Below are 25,300 nucleotides of genomic sequence, written 5' to 3'. Positions count from 1 at the left end.
CCGTTCTATAAAGGTGGCCGCTAAGACAGGTTCGACAGTACGTAATTTAACAGTATTAGAGCCCTCTAGACATGAAATAACACCCCTATACTTACCTTTACCTTTACACTCATAATACCCAATATAGTAGACATAAAAAGAGAAAATAAGACATATAAGACATGGAAAACCTGTTTACAACCTTCTAAAAAAAATGTTTTTAACATTATTAGAGCCCTCTAGACATAAAAGAACACCCATATAGTCACCTTTACAGTCATATTACCCAATGTACAGGTAGTTCACTTAATAAGAGAAAATAAGACATACAAGAAATAGAAAACAACCTTCTAAATACACTTTTTAATATTGGAGCCCTCCAGACATGAAATAACACCCTTATAGTCACCTACACTCCTATTACCCAATATAGTATGTGGCCCTCGCTGAAGGGAAAAAGTTTTAAAAGATGGCATCTTTGAACATGTGAAAGGATGCGCTCCTATAAAAAGGATAGTGATAAGTAAGCAGTGCAGTGCTGTCATTACTGACACTTCCTCCTCCCAATGCACCTGTCTCTCCCTCGCTTGCAGCGCCCCTTCCAGGGTGAAGGATAAAAGCAGTCTTTTATATGTCCGTCACGTTAGACGGCGGCCCCTCACTGTCTGCTCACGTACCTGGAAGGAGAATCCCCGAGGCGATGCACTCCATGACGCGCCGCAGCGCCTCCCCTGGCCGCAGAGGGCGACTACAGGTGGCGACGGCTTTCTCACAGATGAGCTCCAGAGGCTGGAGGACGGAGAGACACGGTGACCTCACCAACATGTCCACTCATCTGTATTCTAACTGGATTTTCTGGACTCGTCCCATCATTTTTGAAAATATTTTCTCAAGCAAAAACGGCGAATATTGTGCATTTGTTGTGAGTGATGGCGTGGCGGCACCTACCCATCCTTTGAGCGGCCTCCACACGGCCAGCCTGTTGCACATGTCTCTGAGCAGCCTCAGCACCAGCACGCACCACTTCACATGAGACACTCTGGCCTGACCACACACACATGCAACAAATACAGTATCATTCTTCCACATCTACCTGCCTGCAACACACTTTTTACCACGCTCATGAACCCACCACACACTCTACTTTAGAGCACTTTTGGTCTTTTTCATTTTTCATTTTTTTTATTTCTTTACACTTTGATTCAAGTAATCTAATTTTTATATCTATTTATTCTTTCCTTATTTTATTAGTATTTTTTTATGCTTTTAAGTCATTCTCATTTTTATATTTATTTATTCTTTCATTGTTTTATTTATATTTTTTTAACTTTTCTTTAATCTATTGTAATTTTTGTATTTATGTATTTATTCATTATCTGATTTATATTTTTTAAACTTGTATTGAAGTCAATGTCATTTTTATGTTTATTTATTCATTATTTTATTAATACTTTTTAAGCTTTTGTTGATGTCATAGTCATTTTTATATTTATTTATTCCTTCATTGTTTTATTTATAATTTTTTAACTTTTATTTAAGCTATTGTCATTTTATATATATATATTTTTTATTCTTTGTTTTATTTATATTTTCTAAACTTTTATTTAAGTTATTGTCATTTTATGTTTATTTATTTATTTATTGTTTTATTTATATTTTTTAAACTTTTATTGAAGTCATTGTCATTTTTACATTTATTTATTTAATCATTATTTTATTTATATTTTTTTAAACTTTTATTTAAGCTATTGTCATTTTTATATTTATTTATTCCTTCATTAATTTATTTCTAATTTTTTTACTTTTATTTAAGCTATTGTCATTTTATATTTATTTATTTATTTATTCATTATTTATTTATACTTTTAAAGCTTTCATTGAAGTCTTTTTATATTTATTTATTCATGTATTTGTTTTTACTTTTATTGAAGTCATTGTCATTTTTGTATGTAGTTATTCATTATTTTATTTCCTGTATATATATTTTTTACACTTTTATTTAAGTCATGCTCATTTTTAGGTTTATTGAATTCCTTGATTATTTTATTGATGCTTGTACTGAAGTGAGAGCAAGTAAATGTGTGTTTTAAAATGACTTGTCATCTTTGGAATGATGAAAACATACTGTATTTACAGTATTTGACAGTATTTCCAATATTTCTACATTGACTTGAGAATAAGAAAGGATCCACGAGCCACCACGTGAGAAGCGTCGTCGTAGGGAAGTACCGTACATGTGCATGTGGCTTCTTTCATGTCTTGTACGTGATTAGCATATGAATATAATATAACCACATCCAGCCATGATGGCCATGGCAGCGCAAAGCGTGACTGATGTTAGCTCAGCTTTAACATCATCCTGAAGGATTTCTATGCTGACGCTTCGCTTCGCTTTGACATGACAGCAAACGTCAGCAGGAAAGCTTCACACTTCTACTTTATGACAAAGGAAGCAAACATATCATTAGAAATCATGCTGCTTGCTGCTTCGGTACCGCCTAGTTTTACTCAAATAGCCGCATACTCAAGCAAATGCTATGGGTTTTTTTTCAAATATAAAGGCATTCACATGAAATATGTGATTTTTTTGTTAAAGTTGTAATATTATGATAAAAAAATAGAACAACAAAAAAAGTTGAAAAACTTGTGGAAAATTAGGTTGAGGAAAAAGTTATCTTACAATAACACAGTTAAAATATTATGTCTGTATGACATAATTACAGGAAGTTGAAATGGTGTATTTTTATGACCAGTGTATTTTTCTTCTTTTTACCAGTACAAGACGTGTGTACATATACAGACAAAAGTATTGAGTCACCAGATTACTGAATTCACTATGTGTAGTGTCCCAATACTTTTGTCCACAGCTCCAACACACGTCATGCTAGCACACTAGCAGTGTGAATATGCTAACGTCAGAATAAAGTCAAAATATTAAGAGAAAAAAGTTGTAAATTTATGAAAATAAACTCAATATTATGGGGAAAAGTGTTAATAATGTGTTTTTTTCAGCTATGTGACAAAGCAGAGATCAGTTGTCAGCATATTTGACAACGTATCCAAGTGTTGAAGTTGCATCCTTTTATGTTTGAGTATGTGGCCCTCAGTGGAGGCCAAAGTTAGGACATCCCTGTGTTGTGTTAGCCAATCGTTGGATGAGCGTGTGAGTTGATGATGTGTAGCAGCCCACAGAAACAGCATGAGGAAGAAAGCAGCCTTGGTGGGGGTCATGAAAGCGTCTCCCACCTGGAACCACTTGGCGTGTCGTAGCGAAGCCAGCGCCGCCCGGCACTTGCGTCCGTCCAGCATGTCTCCATCCTCTTTGCTCTGCAACGTCTCGCCGTCAGCCTCTGGGGAAAAGGTGAAGGTGAGCAGGATCTTTCAGCGTGGGCCCACATGGACACACAGTGCAGGGGGGCAGCAGGGCTGGAATTATTAGGAAGAGCCACTGATCTGACCCCATGAGCTGAGAGGCGGGAAGGTACTTTGGGGGAAAAGAGGGGTCATGCAGACAGGAGGATCCAAAGATGTGGCTTGGGATGCAGATCAGTAGAGGAGATTAGTGTGTTATTGTCACCCGAGGTGCAGAGCACGGGACCACGCTAGCAAAGGTCCAATTACAGGCAGCTCGTTTATTGTAGGGGTGCAACAGTACCATCATCACACCTTTTCTTTGCCCAAAACAAGCATTTTCAATCATAAAAATGGCTCAATGAAGTAAAAGACAAATATAAGCCATAATATAAGACCACCATTCAAACTGGGAATGTAGTATTCCACACTGGTCACTAGGTGTCAATGTTTAACATTGTTTGGTGGGACAAGTATCAGGCTTTTATTGCAGCTTGACATGATCAATAATAATCATAATCAGAACCATCATACAAAAAAACCTCTGAACCCCCGACATCACTTCCTATTCACCACCCATTCTGCTCCCCTACAAGGTAAACTTTATTATTTTTCTTATTATGTCTACAATATTGGGTAATAGGAGTGTAAAGGTGACTATAGGGGTGTTATTTCATTCTTAGAGGGCTCTGATAATGTTAAAACTTGTATTTGGAAGGTTGCAAACAGGTTTTCTATGTCTTACATGCCTTATTTTCTCTTATTATGTCTACCATATTGGGTAATAGGAGTGTAAAGGTGACTATAGGGGTGTTATTTCATTTTTAGAGGGCTCTTATAATGTTAAAACTTGTATTTGGAAGGTTGCAAACAGGTTTTCTATGTCTTGCATGCCTTATTTTCTCTTATTATGTCTACCATATTGGGTAATAGAAGTGTAAAAGTGACTATAGGGGTGTTATTTCATGTCTAGAGGGCTCTAATAATGTTAAAAAGCATATTTAGAAGGACATAAACAGGTTTTCTTTGTCTTGCATGTCTTTTTTTCTCTTATTATGTCTACTATAAGTAAAATGTAAGTAAGTAAAAGTAAGTAAGTAAGTAAAATGAGTGTAACTGTGACTATAGGGGTGTTATTTCATGACCGGGCGGCTCTAATAATGTTAAAAAGCGTATTTAGAAGGTCGTAAACAGGTTTTCTATGTCATGTCTTATTTTCCCTTCTCTTAAGTAAAATGAGTGTAACTGTGACTATAGGGGTGTTATTTCATGACCGGGCGGCTCTAATAATGTTAAAAAGCGTATTTAGAAGGTCGTAAACAGGTTTTCTACGTCTTATGTCTTATTTTCCCTTCTCTTGAGTAAAATGAGTTTAAGTAACCCTAACCCTAACCCTAACCCTAACCCATGTCTGGAGGGCTCTAATAATGTTAAAAAGCGTATTTAGTGTTGTGTCCCTTGGGAAGCTGGGTGGGTGTTGGACAGGAAGTGACGTGGGGGGTTCAGAGTTGCGTTTCAGCTTGCCGTGGGTTGAGGCCGCTACAGTAGCTACTGTGTTTTTCTGAGGGGTTATTGTGACTGAGATCATTGAATTGATTCCATTACACCCCTACCACTTTGATAGCTAAAGAAGGCTGGGGGCGGGGGGGCTCCAGCAGAAGCTGAGTGAGAGCAGATGACAAGATAAACATCTGAGAGTGACAAGGCCACATGGAAAGAAAGTTCCGCAGGCGGCAGACCACCGTGGGACGAGCAGAAGCCGCCACCGCCTCGCCGAGACAGACCGCCAAGTGCCGCCAAGCTCCAAAATTTCAAGGTGATTTTCAAATGTATGGTTAGTTAAGAGATGAGATGTTTCAATTGGCCAATGTGGGCGTGGCTGAGCGGCCTGTCGTAACAGAGAGCACCGTGACAGCAGGGCGGAGGAGGAGGCGGAGCTGTCCTCCTCCACCTGCTGGCGACTTCCATGCTCTGCCCCAAACACCACAAAATTCTCCCCAACAGGATGAGCTCAGTAATTAGTGAGAGGAAATCAACTCCATCGACAACACGACATTGGGGGAGGGCACGCTGCTGGGTAATGAAGTCTTTTAGTTGGGGGGGGGGGGGACTGAGAGGTTTCATATGGGGGGGGGGCCTTGTACCCGGGGATGCTGCTGGCAGGTGTGGGGGGACGCCTCCCCGGGGGCGGAACCACGGGTCCGTCCGGCATGCCAACCTGCAGAGCTACGGCAACAGAAGCAACAGTCAGTGAACGGCGGCGAGCGGCGGGACGCCCACAGGAAGTAGTTACTGACCAGTTACTGACCAGACTGAAAGGAATACAAAAGAAAAAATGATGAGCTGCGTCCTACCTCGCTGTGTGCCGCCCTGATCCTCCCCCCGCATGTCCAAGCAGGACAGCGTGACTTTCAGGCTGAGGCGGGGGTCTTTACCGCTGCAGACCAAGACGGCGGCCTCGGCAACACATGAGCGCACATCGTATTTGTCCTCCGTCAACGTCTGCAAGGAAGGCGCAGCCGCACGTCAAGAGATTGTTACAAACAGGAAGGACACTGAGGCAAACCGTGCTTGTGTAGCATTAGCTGGGACAGGGGTGTCCAAAGGGGGGCCCGGGGGCCATTTTTGGTATGCAGCCCGTTTTTTATTGGCCCTCTGCATATTCTGAAAATGAAATGAAATCATTATTAATGAGATACAGCCGACCCACGCAGATTCCACACCTGCCAACCTCAAAGAAATAGTATACTTCCCCACCTAAAGCTAGTATTATTTGCAGACGATACAATCGCATTATGTTCTGGAGACAGCACACCAGAGCTAGTACAACACATCACAGATGAACTAACTCTACTAAAAAGATGGTTTGATAAAAACAGACTATCCCTGAACCTCAGTAAAACTAAAGTAATGCTATTTGGTAAGTGTAAAAAGGAAACGTACCAGCAAATACACGGACAACACTGAAAACTTTCAGCATTTCTGTATGTGGAATCAAGTTGTGGAATGGATTGAGTAAGGAACTCAAACAATGCACAACAATGAGCGATTTTAAGAAAAAGTACAAGCAGTTGATGTTCACAAACTACAAAGAAGAAGAGACCTGAACCACTGTGTACATACAATACAACATCTAACCATTACTATACTGACTATTAACTCTTCATTGTGGTGACTACATGGTCTGTACTCATTCATTATCAATCAAACACTTCTTCAATCATTCTATCAGTTATCATTATGCCTGTAGCTTCCTTGTAGTAAGTGAAAACCTTGTTATGATCGCACTACATTGTCATGTAGCCTTACAAAGCATACCTGGAAGAAAAAGAGGTGAGTGAATGTATTGCAATTGATGTGAAGCTGATGAGGGGTAGGATTAAATAAGCTTTGCTTCTTCCTACTCCTTTTTGGACATGCAAAACTGTGAACTGTATTGTGTGATGTGCAACTGTTTGACTTGTATGCATGTTCAAGATGAATTAAAACCATGAACCATGAACCATGAACCATGAACCCCACCCCCACTTTGATATTTCTTTATATTTATTGTAAATATAATTCATAATAACACATTTTAGTTCTATATTGTAAAAAGGCTAAAAAATGCTTAGTAGTTATCACTATCAACATTTCTGCTTTTTCTCATTGCATTATGGCTTCTGCTCTATTTTTACCATTTCTGCTGTTTTTTTATTTTATTATATTTCACATTTAATTTAATAGCTACAATTTGCCGCATCCCTTCTGCTCTATTTTTACAATCATTGCTGTTTTTTTATTTGATTCTATTTCTAATGTAATGCGATGTCATTTAACTTCTACAATGTGCCGCAGCCTCATAACAAACGAGCCACGTGCCGTACTAATGAATAATTATGTAGTAAAAAAATACAATAACATAAAAATTCTTAATTTTAATATTGTAAAAAAAACAGGCTTTTCTCATTAAATTGTGCATTTTGCTCTATTTTACAATTTTTTCTGTTTTTTAAATTTAATTATATTTGTAATCACTTGTATTTATTTTCTACAAATGCCGCAAATGTCCCACGACGCCACACTTTGGACAACCCTGCTTTTGTAGCTCTTTGTTAGAGATGAGCGCGTCGCATGACATCGCCAGTGCAAGCACCCACAATTCTCTTGGACTATTTAGCTTGTTAGCTTACTTGGTAGAAAGTTAACAATGGTAATTAAAGAGAGAAGGGGAGTTGTACTGCGGCAGGAACTAACCCATGCGTTACAACACTCACTTTTATTGCAAATGTTGATGCAAGGAGGGTTTGGAAAGGGAGCTGCTATCATGCTATCACAGTTCCTCCTGCTCCTGCCTACCTGGATTTGAAGGGGCAGATTGGCGCTGACGGTGTCGAGCAGCGGCTTGGTGGGTTTCCGCCTGCACATGAGAACCATCTCCAGGTCCATGTCGTCTTTGATCAGCAGGCCCTTTGACAGCAGACCCACCCTGGTCACACCGCACAGCGTGGACGTGGCGTCCGTCCTGAGGACACGTGGAGTGCAGTTTGTGTGAGTTAAGCAAGACATCCCCAGCAATAAGAGACATCGAAGTCAGTCAGAGCCTCACTTTGTGCCGTCGGCGGCCTCGTCCACCTCGGAAGTGTTGAGGCCGTCAAGCCAATCGGAGACCTTCTTGAGGGCCGCCTCCACGGTGGACACCAGCGTCTGGACCGCCTCCAGCTCCTCGGGGGCCGGATAGATGCTACCGTGCTTGGCCATGACATGGCGGTCGTCGTTGGCCAAGGATTGGAAGCGCCTCTGAGTGGAGCAGAGGGACAGAGAGATGGTTTGGATGAAAGCACAGCTCTTCTCAACGAGCAGCGGGTGCCATTTACTTGTTTTTTTGTTGGCACATTGTAGAAATAAAACTCTGCAAAAATACCTAACCTTTTTTAACGTAATGAGAAAAGCCTGACACGTGGGTTTGTTCAGACTTTCTACAATATAAAATGAATTACTTTTATTTTCATTCCATTGCCATTTTTGAAAATTCTCTCACTATTAGGGACATTTGTGGCCCACGGCTCGCTTATTACGGGCCCACGGCACATTGTAGAAAGAAAATTCAATTTAATTAAATGAAGTAAAATGAAATGAAATGAAATGAGAACTACAATACAATTTTAAAAACTGCAAAAATTGTAAAAGTAAAGCAAAAGGCATAATGTAACCACAATACATTATACATGATTTTTTTTTTTAGCCTTTTTACGATATAAAAATGTATTAATTTAATTTGTACTTTATTGCAGTATTTTTGTTGTTTAATTATGAATTAGTGCGGCCCAAGGGACGTTTGCGGACCGTGGCTCCTTTATTGTGGGACCGCAGCACATTGTAGAAATGGAAAATAATGAAAAACAACATAAAGTAAAATAAGGTCAAATCAAATAATAATATAATATAAAATAAAATAAAGTAAAATTAGGTTAAAAAAATAAAATAACACAAAATAAAATAAAATGAAGTAAAATAAGGTCAAATAAAAAAAAAAATAATAACACAACCTAAGATGAAATAGCATAAAATAACATAACATCATCTTTTTTTGAAAAGATTATAAGAATAAGCAAGAAATTACTTTTGGCAGGATAGTGCAGCCCAACGTAGAAAACAAAATAGGGGGAAAAAGCCAAGACAAAAAGATGAAACATTGCGTGTAAAAACTGATCATAACACAAAGCTTTGTCCTGGAACATATTTTTACAAAAGATGTCATTTTTACAAAAACATATTTAATAAAAAGCATTTTTTTTCAATTACAGAATTTAGATTTTTTTTTTTATAACCGTATAAAATGACACGATTGCATCACCATGCAGCACCCCCAACACCACAAACAGATTGCGGTCCTGTAGGAAACAACAGCGTGCATGGGACTCCAATCCAGGACATCTCTTTTCTGTTGTCAGTCACAATCTGCCTGGCGACGGCGACACCTGAAGCCACCTGCGCCGCTGCCAATCTGGTGGTGACCCACATACGGCCGCCATTTCCTAATGTTGCTGACATGGACGAGTCGGGTGGGAGCCCGTCCCTCCCCTGGGGCGGGAAGGAAAAGCAGCTGAGTGCTCATCTTTTCCCAGCCTGAAGGTGAGCGTCTAACCACGTGGCCAAGCATCACGACAAGGTCAAACGTTTTCCCTCTCTCCTTTTAGGTGGTAGCGTGTGAGCGCTACTCATTACTGAGACTTTTTCATCATTCATGGCCACCAGTCTGGGGGGCTTTTGGTTGTGAGGGTCATACCACCACCGAGTCGCACTCGTCCACATGTACATTAAACAGCATTCACGACATTTGTATTTGTATTTGTATTTGTACTTTATTTATCCCACAGCGGGGAAATTCACTTGTTACAGCAGCAAGCAAGATACGCAAGTAAAGAATACATTGTAAAGAATACATGTAAAGCATTATTACACTATTACACACTATATCAATCGTTGCTCATCACTACAATGACATTAGTTTTACTCACCAGATTAACACTTGGTTTTATTGTTAGAATGCAACTTTTTCTCTGAATATTTTGACTTTATTCCCGCAATAACTTTATTTTCGGAACATTAGAACTTTTCCCCCCCAACTTAATTTTCAAAAAATTTATTGCAGTCCTGTGGGAAAGACTGTAATAATACTAATATAAAAGGCTCACCATGTTCAGGCAGCGGGGGGGTTACGTATCGGTGAGGACCAGGGTCTCCTCATGCAGTCTGATGTCTGAAAGCGTCCTGTGGTGTAAGATGGAAGGCACAAGCATGATACAGTACACATTCATTCAGGCTGCACGTGTAGCTGAAGTAAGGAAAAAGTCAACATTAGGCGCTCAGTGTGCTTCTTGTTTGGCGACACGAGCAAAATGAGGTCACGTGGCTCCGCAGGATGACAAACTGCTTCCACCACAAAGACACAAAAAAGGCACAATCATCACCAAGCCTTTCTTGGGCTGGCTCTCCCTCGGTGCACTTTACACTTGTAGCGTACCTGAAGTGCACACTCGTCTATGGACACTTAGTATGTTCAGTACGCTGAGTGCTCAGTACATGTACAGCACAATGTACTCAGTACCCACAGGTTGCACTCACAAAAGCCTCAATGGTGAGCATGCACTCATGGACACTCAACACAACACAATAACCTCAATAGCCACCATCTTGGCTACCTACACTAAATAATAATAGAAGAGATAAGAACAACAATAATAATCACAATGAGTGGAACACAGAAGGAGAAGAAGAAGAAGAGGAATGAGGGAAAATGAAGAAGAAAGTAGAGCAAAAAGAAAAAACTATGAAAGAACAAATAAAACAGAAGATAGAAGAAGGAAAAACAAAGAGAAAAAAGACTAAAAAAAAGATGAGGAAAAAGAAAAATGAAAAGAAGAAGGAAAACAAATAAGAAAAGAAGGGGAAAAGATGAAAGAATAAAGACAAAAGAGGAGGAGAGAAAGAAGAAGAAAGTAGAAGCAAAAGAAGAAAGATAAAAAGAAAAAGAAGCAATGAAGAAGAAAGAAGAACATGAAGAAATAAAAAGAAGAAAGAGAAGGAAAAATAACAAAGTTGAAAAATAGAAATAGAAGAAAGAGGAAAGACAAAAGACAAAAACAGAAAGGAGGAAAAAGAAGAAAAACAAACACAAAAAAGGAAAGAAGAAACAAAGAGAAACGATGAGGGAAAGAAGGATGAAAGAAGAAAAACAAGACAATGGAAGGAAGAAAGAAGAAATTAAAAGGAGAAAAAAGAAGAAAAAATAGAAAGAGAAGAAAGAAGAGGAAAAAGAGTGAAGAAAGAAGAAGAAAGTCAATAAAGAAATGGAAAGAAGAAAGAACACAAAGAAGAAATAAAAAGAAAGTAGAGGAAAAAGAAGATGAAAAAGGAAGAAGATTGAAGAAAGAAAGAAGAAATAAAAAAGGGAAAAAGAAGAAAAACAAAAGCAGAAATGGCAAGAAAAAACAAAGAGGAGAGAAAGAAGGATGAAAGAAGAAGATGAAAAGAGAAAGAAAAAAATGGACACAGAGCAAAGAAAGGAGAAGAAAGACAAAAAAGCAAGAAACAGAAAGACTAAAGTATAGGAAAAAGAAAATGCAAAAACAAAAAGAAAAAAGAACTAAAAAGAAGAGGAAAAAGCAGAAAAACAAAAGCAGAAATGGAAAGCAGAAAAAAAAGAAGAAAGAAGGATAAAAGGAAGAAAGAAAGATGAAGAAGACATAAAAAGAAGAAAAAAAATAGAAGAAAGAAGAAGGAAAAGAATACAGGAAAAAAAGAAGGAAACAGAAAGAAAGGCGAAAGAAGAGAGGATGCTGGAGGACGCACTCAGCTCTCATGTGTCCTCCATCCTCCGCTTGGACCTTCTTGTCTAGGAGAGCACTGAGGCTACTTGGATGGCTTCCACAGCAGGGATTTTGATTCATTTCACTTTTATCTTGTCACACGCCCTCAAATGTCATCCTGCCAGCCAGCTGCAGACGAGACGAGGGGGGAAAAAAGGCTAAAAAACTCACTTGGGTTTGACGTGCCGACACAAGAAAAGAGATGAAATGCTTGCTCCCGAGTAATGAAGCCCAAATCTGGCCTCCTTCCTGACTGGCGGCAACAGTTCATTGGCAGCTGAAAGTGAGCGCTGCAACTATTGTATTTGTATTTGTACTTTATTTATCCCACAGCGGGGAAATTCGCTTGTTACAGCAGCAAGCAAGATACGCAAGTAAAGAATACATAGTGACTACAACATGGTTCAGGTGGTGCAGGTGTTGTAGAGCCTGACAGCGGTCGGTATGAAGGACCTGCAGAACCTCTCCTTCTTACACCGTGGGTGTAACAGTCTGCTGCTGAAGGAGCTGCTAAGGGAACCCACAGTGTCATGTAGCGGGTGAGAGGTGTTGTCCATGATGGATGTCAGCTTAGCCAACATCCTTCTCTCCCCCACTTCCTCATGGAGTCCAGAGGACCGTTCAGAACAGAGCTCGCTCTCCTGATCAGCCTATTGATCCTGCTCCTGTCCCTGTCCGTGCTGCCCCCTCTCCAGCAGCCCACAGCATAGAAGATGGCTGAGGCCACCACAGAGTCATAAAAGGTCCGTAAAAGAGTCCTGCACACACCAAAGGACCTCGGTCTCCTCAGCAGGTGGAGGCGACTCTGGACCTTCTTGTGGAGGGCGTGGGTGTTGACGGACCAGTCCAGTTTGTTGTCAAGGTGAACACCCAGGAATTTGTAGCTGTCTACCAACTTTATGTCCGCTCCCTGGATGTTCACCGGTGTGAAATGGGATGTTTTCGTCTGGAAGTTAATGATCATCTCCTTTGTCTTGCTGGAGTTGAGCTGCAGCTGGTTAAGCTCACTCCAGCTGACAAAGTCCCTGATGACCGTCCTGTATTCCAGATCATTCCCCTCTGAAACACAACCAACGATGGCTGTGTCATCGGAGAACTTCTGGATGTGACACTGTGTGGAGTTGTGTGTGAAGTCCAAGGTGTAGAGGGTGAAGAGGAAAGGGGAGCGCACCGTACCCTGAGGGGCACCTGTGCTGCAGAGTACCATGTCAGACACACAGTGACGGAGCCTCACATACTGTGGTCTGTTGGTGAGGTAGTCTATAACCCATGCAGTCAGGTGTTGGTCTACTCCCACACTCTCCATCTTCACTCTGAGTAGTGACGGCTGGATGGTGTTAAAGGCACTGGAGAAGTCAAAAAACATGACCCTCACAGCGCTCCCGCTGTCCTCCAGGTGTAGCAGTGATCTGTGCAGCAGGTAGATCACTGCGTCGTCCACTCCGATCCCAGGCCGGTAACCAAACTGCAGGGGGTCCAGCTGAGTGCCCACCAGGGGTCGCAGGTGCTGCAGGATAATCCTCTCTATGGTCTTCATCAGGTGAGAGGTCAAGGCAACAGGCCTGAAGTGGTTAGGCTCCTTGGGACGCGGTGTCTTTGGTATCGGGGCCACACAGGAGGTCTTCCACAGGGCCGGGACTTTCTCCAGGCTCAGGCTGATATTGAACAAGTGCCTGAGAACTCCACAGAGCTGGTCAGCACAGTCCTTGAGGATTCTAGGGCTGATGCGGTCCGGTCCCGGGGCCTTCCTTGCCTTGATCTTCTTCAGCTGACTTCTCACCTGATCGTCAGTTATGGAGAGGGGGGTAGAGGATGGCTGGGATGGGGATGTGGGGGTGAAGAGTGGTGAGTTGGTAGGGGAGAGAGGGGGGGCAGACTCAAATCTGTTGAAAAACAGATTGAGTTCATCTGCCCAGATCTTGTCCCCACTGGCTTGGTCTCTCCCCACTCCTTTACCATGGCCTATGATGGTCTGCAGGCCTCTCCAGACTTTCCTGGCATCATTCTCCTCCAGCCGCTTCTCCAGTTTCCTCCTGTAGCAGTCCTTCCCCTTCCTGATCTTATGCCGGAGTTCCCTCTGGACTCTGCACAGCTCCTCCTTGTCCCCCGAGTTGAAGACCCTCTTCTTCTTATTCAGCAGGGCCTTAATCTCAGAGGTCACCCAGGGTTTGTTGTTGGGAAAACACCGCACCAACTAGGTGGGCACAGTGTTCTCCACACAGAAGTTTATATAGTCTGTGATGCAGTGTGTCATGCTGTCAACGTCACTGCCATGGGGACTACAGAGCGCTTCCCAGTCTGTTGTCTGGAAGCAGTCTCTGAGCCTAGCACTGCTCTCCTGAGACCGCTGCTTCACAGGCCTCTTCACAGGGGGTTGTCTATTCACTACTGGAGTGTAGTCTGTGACGAGATGGACGAGGTTGTGATCAGAACGACCCAGCGGGGGGAGGGGGGATGAGGTGTATGCATCCTTGATGTTTGCATACAGGAGGTCCAAAGTTTTATTGTCTCTAGTGTGGCATTTGACAGACTGGGTGAAGGTGGGAAGAGCAGAGGACAGGGAAGCATGATTGAAGTCACCGGAGATGAGGAGGAGGGATTGGGGGTGCTGGTTCTGAAGTTGAGAGACGATGGTGTGGATCTGCTCTATAGCTGCAGCAGCGACCGCTGAGGGGGGGGATGTACACAGGACTAGGACAGCATGAGAGGAAGTTTTATCATGTGGCACACAATGACGGCACCGAAAAAGTCAACACAATCTGTTCACTCACGCCGGTTGCCTTCAAAGTCTTTCCCGTTTCAATGCAACGCAGCCTTTAGCGTACGTTCACTTCCTCACACACCTGGAACAAGATGTAGCACCGGGGATCTGTCTTGCCAGCTTAGCCACTATATTTAGCCAGTAGTCACACCCCTCTAGATACACTTGGCCCTCCTTTATCGCCATTAATTGCTCCCACACATGACCACAACAAGCCCATTTCCGTATGTAAATGTATGATTCAATGTTAATAAATGGAATATTCTGGTACTCAGAAAACCTCTTTACAGTCTTCTAAAAACACCTTTTTAACATTATTGGAGCCCTCTAGACATAAAATAACACCCCTACAGTTACTTTTACTCTCCTACTACCCAATATAGTAGACATAATAACACAAAATAAGACATATGACATAAAAACAGGATTACAATTTTCTAAATATGGTTTCTAACATTATTAGAGCCCTGTAGACATGAAATAACACCCCTATAGTCACCTTTACACTCCTATTACCCAATATAGTAGACATAATAACAGCAAATAAGACAAAGAATACCTGTATTTGTATTTAAGTCATTGTTATTTGTATTTATTTTGTCCACTTTTATTTAAGTAATCTTTGATTTGTATTTATTTGTATTATTTTTCACGCTTTTATTGAAGTCATTTTTGATTTGTACTTATTTGTATTATTTTTTTACATTTTTATTTAAGTCGTTTTTAAGAATTATTTTTGTCCATTATTTGTACACTTTTATTTAAGTCATTTGTACTCATTTTTATCTTTTTTTTTTTTTTACACTTTTCTGATGTATTTGCATTTATTTTTTGGCTTTTACGTCAGCTATTATTTTAATTATTTTATTATTTTTACATTCAGATTTATTCAAATTCAATTCAAATTCTTTATTTTTAAAAAGGGACAGTGTGCATTAATCAACATTTCTTTACAGAAAATAAATGTACCCGAGTTAGCCGAAATGCTAATTTTCATCGGCAGTCCCTTTGCCAGACGGTAATAGACCCAACAAAACAAAACAACAAAAAAGAAACCATACACAACAGACATAGACAGAAATACAGTCAGCATTACATATCCCCACAGTACAAGTTATATAATAAAATTAATAAAACCAAAATGAAAAATTATAATACAAACACCGCCAAGCCAGCCATATTGGCTACGTTACCGTTTACATTTCATTTGTTCGCTACCTGACGCAGGTAAAATAATGGATAGTACCAGTGATACTGCTAGTGCACACATCTTTGCCATTCAACAAGCCAATTCTTAGCATTGAGTTTAAAAGAGTGATATGATGAAGATTCTCTGACTGATTGTGGTACTGTATTCCATTGATGGGATGCTCTAAATGAGAATACAGCCTGGCTAAATGTAGTTTTCCCTGATTGGGATTGTGCAATCTTTTTTAGTGGCACCTGTGGTGGCCCTGGTAGCGGAGGACCGAAATGTTATGAAAGCGGATAGTGGAGGAGGAGCCAAACCGTGCAAGATCTTATATACTAGGCAGATGTTTTTGTATTTGATGAGATTTTCCCAGCTCAGCAATTTATACTTCTTCAAAATATGGCAATGGTGGTATCTGAAAGGTTTTTTATCCAGTGTTTTAAGTGCTTGTTTATATCATGATTCTAGTAGTTTCATTACAGTGGAGTGTGCATTAGACCAACTTATCAGACAGTAGTGATGTGAGAGATAATCATAGAGAAGAAGTATATCTTGGCTGCTTCAATTGATAGAGTTTCTGATAAATCTAAAATTTGACATTTTAAACTTTACCTTTTTGCAGACTTTCTTTATGTGATTTTTGAAGCTGAGATTCGAGTCAATGTGTAGTCCTAGATATTTAAATTCTGTAACAACCTGTAGCCTCTCACCAGAGACAGAAATGACCGGATTCATGTTTGAATTGTTCATCCTTGAAAAAAACATACAGACCGTTTTTGTAACATTTAACTGACAACATTGATTTAGCCAGGATGTAATTCTCACCATTGCATCAGTTACCTCCCCTGCCATCTTCCCATGACCTAGGATTACTGTGTCATCAGCGTACATTAAGATGTCACATGACTCACACACAAAAGGGAGATCATTAACGTACATGCTGAATAGAAGTGGGCCTAGTACTGAGCCTTGCGGGACACCAGTTGATAACCCTAAGACATTGGAATTATGGTTATGATTTTTAACCAGCTGAAAGCGAGATGAGAGGTATGACTGTAACAACTTAAGACAGTTTGTGGAGAGATTGAAATTCAGGAGTTTCTTTAATAATATAGAGTGATTAACAGTATCAAATGCTTTCCGCAGGTCAAGGAAGACAGCACCCACTGCCCCCCGTCCCCGGTCCATGGATGACTTGATTTTTTCAACAAAGTAGCAAGTGGCAGTTTCTGTAGAGTGGTTCGCTCTGAACCCAAATTGCATTGGATGCAGTGCGAAAGTGCTATTGTTGAGGTGGTCAATGGTTTGTTTGGCAACCAGTTTTTCAAAAACTTTTGAGACAGTGGGTAATATGCTAATAGGCCGGTAATTTGAAGTGAGGAAAGGATCCCCTCCTTTAAAAACTGGAACAACGGCAGCAAATTTCCACGCTTCTGGAAATATGCCCTGACTTAGTGAAGCGTTAATAATGTGTGTTAATGGACCAGCTATTGACTCACTAACTTCTTTAAGTATGAATGTGTCCATCCCATACACATCCTTTGCTCTGGATGTCTTGAGAGATGTTATCACTTTTGTGACTTCAGTTATAGACACAGGTTTAACAAGTTAAACCTGTAACAAGTTAAGACAGTTTGTGGAAAGATTGAAATTCAGGAGTTTCTTTAATAATTTAGAGTTAACGAGCTAACACCGCTAACGCACTAGGCCTCCTGCATGACATCATTGATAAACACGAGACCAAACACCCAGACGCTGTATTCATTATATCTGGCAATTTCAACCACTGTAACCTCAGGACTGTCCTCCCCAAATATTACCAGCATGTGAGCTTTCCCACAAGGGAAAATAACATCCTGGAAGGTGCTTTGAAGGCTGTTCCAAGACCCCACTTTGGAAAGGCCGACCACATCTCTATATTCCTTTATCCAACATACAGACAACTTCTTAAACAAGCTCCCCCTGTAAGTACAGCAGTTAAAGTGTGGAATGAAGAAACTGATCAAGTACTTCAGGACTGCTTTGGCTGCACAAACTGGGATGTGTTTAAAACTGCAGCGGGGAGGAAAGATTGTACTGTTGATTTGGATGAATATGCTTCTGCTGTTACTGGCTACATTAGCACATGCATAGAGACTGTTACCACCACCAAGTACTACAGAAAATACCCTAACCAAAAACAGTGGATGAACTGTGATGTAAGGGCTAAGCTACGTGCTCGTTCGACTGCATTTGTCATGGGCACTGCTAAGGACTACAAAAAGGCCAGATATGACCTGAGGAGGTCCATACGAGAGGCCAAAAGACAGTACAGACAGAAGCTGGAGGGCGACTATTCCAACTCAGACCCCCGGCGCATGTGGGCGGGGCTCCAGCACATCACAGACTATCGACAGCAGAGTAGCGTAGCCACGTCCAGCCAAACCACACTTCCAGATGAGCTGAATGAGTTCTATGCCCGCTTTGACACCCAATCTCCTGATGAGCAGAGAGGGTGGCTGAACTTGGGGAGCACACAGGACTCACCTCTCATGGTGACATCAGCTGATGTGCGCAGGGTTCTGAACAAAACAACAGGACGTGCACTTCGGGTTTGCTCATCAGAGCTAGCTGATGTGCTTGCTGACATATTTAACCTGTCGCTTGCACAAGCATCTGTACCGACCTGCTTTAAGTCCACCACCATAGTGCCCGTACCCAAGAAGAGCAACGTGACCTGCTTGAATGACTATCGCCCTATAGCACTCACTCCTACTGTAATGAAGTGCTTTGAAAGAATAGTCAAGACCCACATCAAAAAGAGCATCCCGGCAACTGTGGACCCTCTACAGTTTGCATATCGCCAGAACCGGTCCACGGATGATGCAGTCAACACTGCCATCCACACAGCCCTTTCTCACCTACAGGGCCAGGACACATACGTCAGAATGCTATTTATAGACTATAGCTCTGCTTTTAATACAGTCAGCCCCCACAAACTCACAAATAAGCTCCTCACACTTGGCCTGTCTCCCTCCCTCTGTAACTGGGTGTTTAACTTTCTAACAGGCAGGCCCCAGTCAGTCAGACTCCACAATCGCACATCCAGCTCAAGAATTGTGAGCACTGGGACCCCACAGGGGTGTGTGCTGAGTCCGCTCCTCTACACGCTCTTCACCTACGATTGTGTGGCCTCCCAGAACAACACCAGCATCATTAAATTTGCGGATGACACTACAGTCATCGGACTGATCACTGGTGGTGTTGAAACATCATACAGAAGAGAGGTGGCGGACCTCATAGCTTGGTGTCGTGATAACAATCTCCTTCTCAATACAGATAAGACTAAAGAGATGATCATCGACCCAAGAACAAGGGAAAAGGAGCCGCATAGACCCCTGTTTATTGATGAGACTGAGGTGGAGAGGGTGAAAACCTTCAAGTTCCTTGGCACACACATCAGCGAGGACCTCACCTGGTCTCACAACACCCAACAAATTATGAAGAAGTCCCAAAGGAGACTGTACTTCCTGAGAAGACTGAGGAAATTTGGCATGTCCACCACAATCCTGAGTTGCTTCTACAGATGCACTATGGAAAGTGTCCTTACCGCCTCCATCACTGTTTGGTACGGTAACTGTACAACACGTGATAGGAAGGCACTCCAGCGGGTGATCAAGACCTCACAGAACATTGTTGGGGCAGCCCTCCCCTCACTGCAAGACATTTATAAAACTAGAGTCCTACGAAGAACACACAACCTCATCAAGGACAGTACACATCCACAACACTCATTATTCACACTCCTACCGTCAGGCAGACGCTACAGGAGTTTGAAGTCCAGGACCACAAGGCTGGCAAACAGCTTTTACCCACAGGCCATCAGGCTTCTCAACGAAGCACTCACACACGCCGCACGCAACACACGCACACACTTATAGAACTTTATTATTTATTTATTTATCTATTTGTATTAATGTCTCTTCTGTTGTTGTTGCTTAATTTATTGGTATTTATGTTTCTTATGTTCTTATTCTTTCTTGTGTTTTCTTTCTTTTCTTGGGAGAATGAACAGAATAAGATTTTCATTGCATAGTAGAACCACTGTTTTACCATGCACATGACAATAAAACTCTCTTGAATCTTAAAAACAAACTGTGGCTCATTTCTGTTTGCTATGACAGTACTAGTAGTACACTCATTATATTGAACTGGGAAACTCCGAGCTATGTCCGCAACCGACTCGACAAAATAATGATTGAATGTCTCAGCCACATCAGTTGGGTTTTGTAGGATGGTACCATTAACTTTTAATTTAATTTCTTTCGTAAAAGTATGATTTTGACCAGTTAGTTTATTTATTTGAGTCCAGATGCTTTTCGAGTTGCCGTGGCAGTTTTCAATAATAGAAATAAAGAAATCTGCTTTAGCTTTTCTCATTTGTCTAATCACTCTGTTCCTCAGTATAGTAAATATCTGCCTGTCATGGCTCAGTTTAGTTTTTATGGCTACTTTTAAAGCGTTATCTCTGTCCTTCATGAGTTTGATGACAATGTCAGTCAGCCATGGGTGAGACTGCTTCTGGCTTTTGCGTTTAGTTCTGACTGTGAATTCCTTGATTTTGCTTTGTATGTTCTCTATAAAATTCTGACTAATTATTTCCACATCATTGTCTGAAAGTAGATTGTCCCAGTTCAAGTTTGTTATGGCTGTTTTGAAAGCTTCCTGTTTATTTCTTGGGATACCAATGAAATCTTTATTACCAGAAAGTGTAACATTTCGCCTATTACTTAATTTCCTAGATATAAGTACCAAATTATGATCTGACAGCCCAGTTATCATATTATATCATTTTGTAATTCTTTCGGGCCTGTTGGTAAAAATCAGATCAATTTGAGTACTGGTAGAGGTTGTAATCCGTGTAGGACCCTTTACTATTTGGACCAAGTTAAAACTATCAGTTATCTGCTTCAGCTTTTTTCTTGAATTTTTATCTTCCCAGTTTAAGTTTAGATCACCCATTATAATAACCTCCTTTTTAAAATCACACTGGTGTAATATTTCCTTCAACTTATCAAAGAAGTTCATGTTAGAGGACGGTGGACGATACACGACTATGAGTGAAAGACATCTGAGGTGCAAGAATCATGTTAAGGCCGATACGTTCCAGATCATTCAATCACTGCACTGAATGGTGTCTCTCACATAAATCCCCTAAATCTCCTAAATCCCACATAACCTGGAATTTTAACAGCAGCAGAGGGAGAATTTTTCTTAAGCCATGTTTCTGACAAACAAATGAAATCTAGATTTGACTCTGTCAAAAGGTGATTGATCTGCTCACTTTTTGATCTTAAGCTGCGTATATTAAGGTGACCACCCAATATACCCTTTGGTTTTGCTTTTGAGTCCCAGATTAATCTAGAGTTGTTAACCGTCTGAAAGACATTCCATGTCCGATTCATGTGGATTGCCCTGTTAATTACCCCACATTTATTTTTATTGTGTGAGTGTGTGTCCATACTGTTCAACTTGTTCAGCGGTGGCCTGGATGCTACTGTTGTTGTTGTTAGCCTCCCTGGTGTTCTTAGCTTCCCTGGAGCTGCTAGCCCACTCCGGAGCCTCGGCGCACCCCCACTGCAAGAAGACAGCAGCAACTGTTCATCGGCGGCCTGTATGCTGCTGTTGTTGTTGATCGTTTGTGGCCCAGCTGTCAGTGGTTGAAGACTGGCTAGCAGTGGTTGGAGCCCGATTAGCTGTGGTTGAGGTCCGGCTAGCAATGGTTGAGGCCCAGCTGGCTGTGGTTGAGGCCCGGCTAGCGATGGTTGAGGCCCAGCTGGCTGTGGTTGAGGCCCGGCTAGCGATGGTTGAGCCCCAGCTGGCTGTGGTTTAGGCCCGTCTAGCGGTGGTTGAGGCCCAGCTGGCTGTGGTTGAAACCCGGCTAGCAAGGGTTGAGGCCCAGCTAGCTGTGGCTGAAGCCTGGCTTGCAATGGTTGAGGCTCAGCAGACAGTGGCTTAAGCCCGGCTAGCAATGGTTGAAGCCCAGCTGGCTGTGGCTGGAGCCCAGCTACCCATGCTTGGGGCCCTGTTAGTGTTAGATGGTGAGGCCCAGGTAGCAACAAAAGTAGCCTGGGTAACAGTGGAAGTAACCCAGGCTCCAGTGATTGGTGTCCAGGAAGGAGTTGGAATAGCTCCATTAACAGTGGATGTAGCCTAGCATCCCGATGGTTTACATTCTGCTGTAATGGTCCTGGATTTGTTTCAACATCACCAGCAAGAAGCAGGATGACCAGAAGGTGTGCAACTCCCGAAAGTGGTTTAGAAGACTGAGACAGTTCATGTTTACCAGGGAGCGGCCTAGCATGGCCCTCATCCAGTATTCTTGTGAAGAGGAGATGTTGGCTCACCTTTACCGGATACATGACTTGGTCATCCTTTTTTCGTGGAAATGTTAGGCACAGCAACAAATAGAGAGCTTTAAAAACAAGTAACAAATAAGATGATGGCAAAAGCCATCGTCCTTTAGGGCTTTTCAAGCGCTTTTGTGGCAAACACACAGGACCTGCCAACCTGTGTGACTGCTCCACGGCGGCCATCTTGTTGTTTTCTATGCACTTTGCACTTTTCTATGCATTTTTTCCACTTTTATTTATGTCATTGTTGCATTTGTATTTATTTGTATTTTTTTATGTTTTTAATTGAAGTCGTTTTTATTATTACTATTGATTACTACAGTATTTAGGATATTATTATTATTATTATTATTATTGCGAAGGAAATGTGGAGGAATATGACTAAAATGCTGCTCAATGTGGCTTCCATATAAGTCAGAGATGCAATGTAGAATCCCACCTTCCCACCGAGAATGCGTCTCCTGGCTCCTGGCGTCTCCCATGCGTCTGTGGAATGGGAATTTGGAGCATGAACAAAGCCTTCAGAGAAGCAAAGGCAGAGACGGCTAGGAGTGTCAAAACTTTATTTTAAAAAGTACAGGTACTGTATGTTTAGCGTGTATGAGGAGGAGAGGAGCGGTGAACTGTCTGTGTGAGTCCATAGAGGACGCCGCCACGGCTCCTCGCTGACAACTTTATTATTCCGCTGCACGCGCCGCAGCCTGATGTGCATTTTCATTTCCGCAATCTCCTTCCTCAACCCAGGACCTTTGGGAAACATGTTGGCTTCGCCCACGCTCAACACCACCAACCCAACGATCTTCTTAGTCCACTCATCTGAAGCTTGTTGTTGGTCCAAATCAATACGAGGCAAACACGGTTGGACTCATGCGGCCTGTGAATAACACGACAACACGCCGTTTTATACGCTAACCGGGAAACGTACGCTGAATTTTTACATGTTTCCATTACAAAAACCAAAATGGCTTTCTTTTTCCAAAATGACAACGTTGTTGTTTTTTCCTTTCTTGAACATATTTTTCTTTCATATTTCAGCTCTATGGCAATAAAAGGACATTATTTTTCATCATAATATTACGAGTTTATTCTCGTAAAATTGCAAGTTTTCTTGTTAGAATATGGATTTTTTTTTATGTAGATGAAAAAGCCTATCGAAAATTCAGTCTTTGCTCTTTTTTCCCCACTTTTGCTGTTGTTTTTCTTTGAATTTACTATTTTATTTCTTTTTTAGTTATTTGTATGTATTTAATGTTACGTGTTTTTATTTATTTTTTATTTTATGTATTTATCATTATTTCTTTTATTAATTTTAAAATATTTGAACTTTCTTCTTGAATCTTTGTAAATTTTCTTCTTGTATTATTACTATTCTTTTTCTTCATCTTATATGATGACTTTATTTCCATAATATTATAACTTCCCCCCAACTTAGTTTTCCAAAAATTTATTGTGTTTTGTTTTGTTTCTCATAATATAACAACTTCTAAAGTATGTATTGTATTTTTCAACTCTATGCTACTAAAATGACATTATTTTTGCTGATAAGTTTATTCTCGTAAAATTGCAATTTTGCTTCTTGTTAAAATTGTTTCTTGTTAAAATATTTTGCTGTTGTTTTTCTTTTCATTTTTTATTTTATTTATTTTGCATTCATTTTTTATATTTTTTATTTTGTTAAATTTTATTTATTTTATTTATTATTAAATATCCCCAAATTCTTCTAAAATGTTCTTCTTGTATTATTATTTTCTTTTGTATTATCCACTAGATTTGTCGCCAGTAGCTTTTTTTGAGGGGTTGGGGGGAGTACGTGGAGGGGTCTGACTACTGGCTAAATATATATACAAACAAAGCGGCTAAGCTGGCAACACTGATCCCTCCTGCTACGTCTTTTTATTCCTCCATCATTCCAACAAGATGACTTCCAGGCAAACCTGCGCTGGGTGGTCCACGCTAAAAGGTGGTCTCGGCAGAGCATGCTCGTAAAAGAGCAGAAATAAACCAACGTGACGGAGGAGATAGGAACATACTGTAAGCTACAGCGGCAGCAGAGAACATACCCTGCTCACCTTCCTCTCTTTTCACCCCAGGAGACCTCTGCAGTCACATGACCAACAACAGCACTGCCATTTTACAGTATATGCCTTCATCCTTCAAAAGGATATGTAACACATACACACTTACTTTATATCTTCACATGCACACTTTCTGTCTCATCACTTCCACCTCTTACCTCATTATCATCACCTTCTATCTCCATAGCCTTCTGATCTCTTAAAGTAAGAAGTTTTGTTAGCTTATTGTTGACTTGTGTTGGATTTTGTACACAAGCTCAGCCATTTAGTGGTGTTTTTTTCACCACACACGTGCCAACTTCCACTGTTGTATTCGCTACTGCAGTGCCGGTAAGCGGTGCTTGGTCATGTGACATTCAAGGTGCAGGTGCACGGCGGCAAAGTGCTCCGTGGGGGCGAAACCTGACAGGTGAGAATGTTCAAAACCACGATAAAGGTGAAGTCTGAAAGACAAAGTGGTTCTTTTCGCGCCTTCAGGACGGCTCGTGGGCTGCGCGTGTGACGCTATTCAAGTCAAAACTAGTCATTTACACTCTTATCTTACAGTATTTTACCATCCCGTCAACAAACGTGATGGATTAAGTGTCTTTAGGAAGTCCGGGGGGGGGTCAAAGCTGGGTTACACCGAACCGAACCTCGCGGGACTGCCCCGCCGAAACCAAGCCGTCAGAACAACACAACTCTTACCGTCAACGAGCACCGGAGAAGAGGAATGGTCGGCCTCTCTGAGCTCGCTTGGTTCCCGTACAGGAAACTAGGTCCGGCTCCGGTCGTGGGTTCGCACCGGGACGGCATGGAGAGGAAGACCAAAGCCGGGCTGCTGCTGTCACCACGCAGCGTCTGGGCAGCATGCGCATGCGTTACACTGTTCCTCCAGCCGAACGAAGATCGTCTATCGTGGGAAGAGTCTCAGGTTCTCCTCATGTTCGGGTAAAGACTGACAATCTCGCACAAAAACGTCTAGAAAAGAGCATCAGCCTGTTGTGTTTGATTTATCAGTTTGTTTATTTGTGGGTTTCATTTCTTTATTTCAGCACAAAACACCCCCATCTCTTTGTTTGTCGGCATATTCGTAGCTTTTAGCAGGTGAATGCAGGTTAATAGGTCAAGGTAAGATTTCTCACACCTCACACCATAAAAAAACACACACACAGTAAAAGATGGCTATCCCTTGCTATATACAGTAGATTAAGGCGCCA

General features: G+C 41.5%; 1 protein-coding gene across 4 annotated transcripts in view; it reads right to left on the bottom strand.

The window, feature by feature from the left end:
- LOC129179306 (spermatid perinuclear RNA-binding protein-like) overlaps nt 1–24,972 on the bottom strand; it is a 37,398-nt gene extending 12,426 nt beyond the window's left edge. For 2 of the 4 annotated variants that reach the window (XM_054772398.1, XM_054772399.1), the window contains exons 1-7: nt 24,789–24,972; nt 7,919–8,109; nt 7,669–7,834; nt 5,685–5,832; nt 3,226–3,329; nt 928–1,023; nt 657–768 (exon numbers count right to left, since the gene is read on the bottom strand). In XM_054772398.1, coding sequence (XP_054628373.1) covers nt 657–768; nt 928–1,023; nt 3,226–3,329; nt 5,685–5,832; nt 7,669–7,834; nt 7,919–8,109; nt 24,789–24,896 — 925 coding nt within the window. In that variant the 5' untranslated portion in view covers nt 24,897–24,972. Of the gene's footprint in view, nt 1–656; nt 769–927; nt 1,024–3,225; nt 3,330–5,684; nt 5,833–7,668; nt 7,835–7,918; nt 8,110–10,007; nt 10,084–11,664; nt 11,811–24,788 lie in introns of all 4 variants that reach the window. The other 2 variants (XM_054772401.1, XM_054772400.1) reach the window with 2 other exon arrangements.
- Between the last annotated feature and the right edge of the window lie 328 nt (nt 24,973–25,300).

Source organism: Dunckerocampus dactyliophorus, chromosome 4, assembly GCF_027744805.1.
Source record: "Dunckerocampus dactyliophorus isolate RoL2022-P2 chromosome 4, RoL_Ddac_1.1, whole genome shotgun sequence".
Classification (NCBI taxonomy): Eukaryota; Metazoa; Chordata; class Actinopteri; order Syngnathiformes; family Syngnathidae; genus Dunckerocampus; species Dunckerocampus dactyliophorus.
Note: the sequence above shows the minus strand (reverse complement) of the source record. Positions and strands in the feature narration are given on the sequence as shown.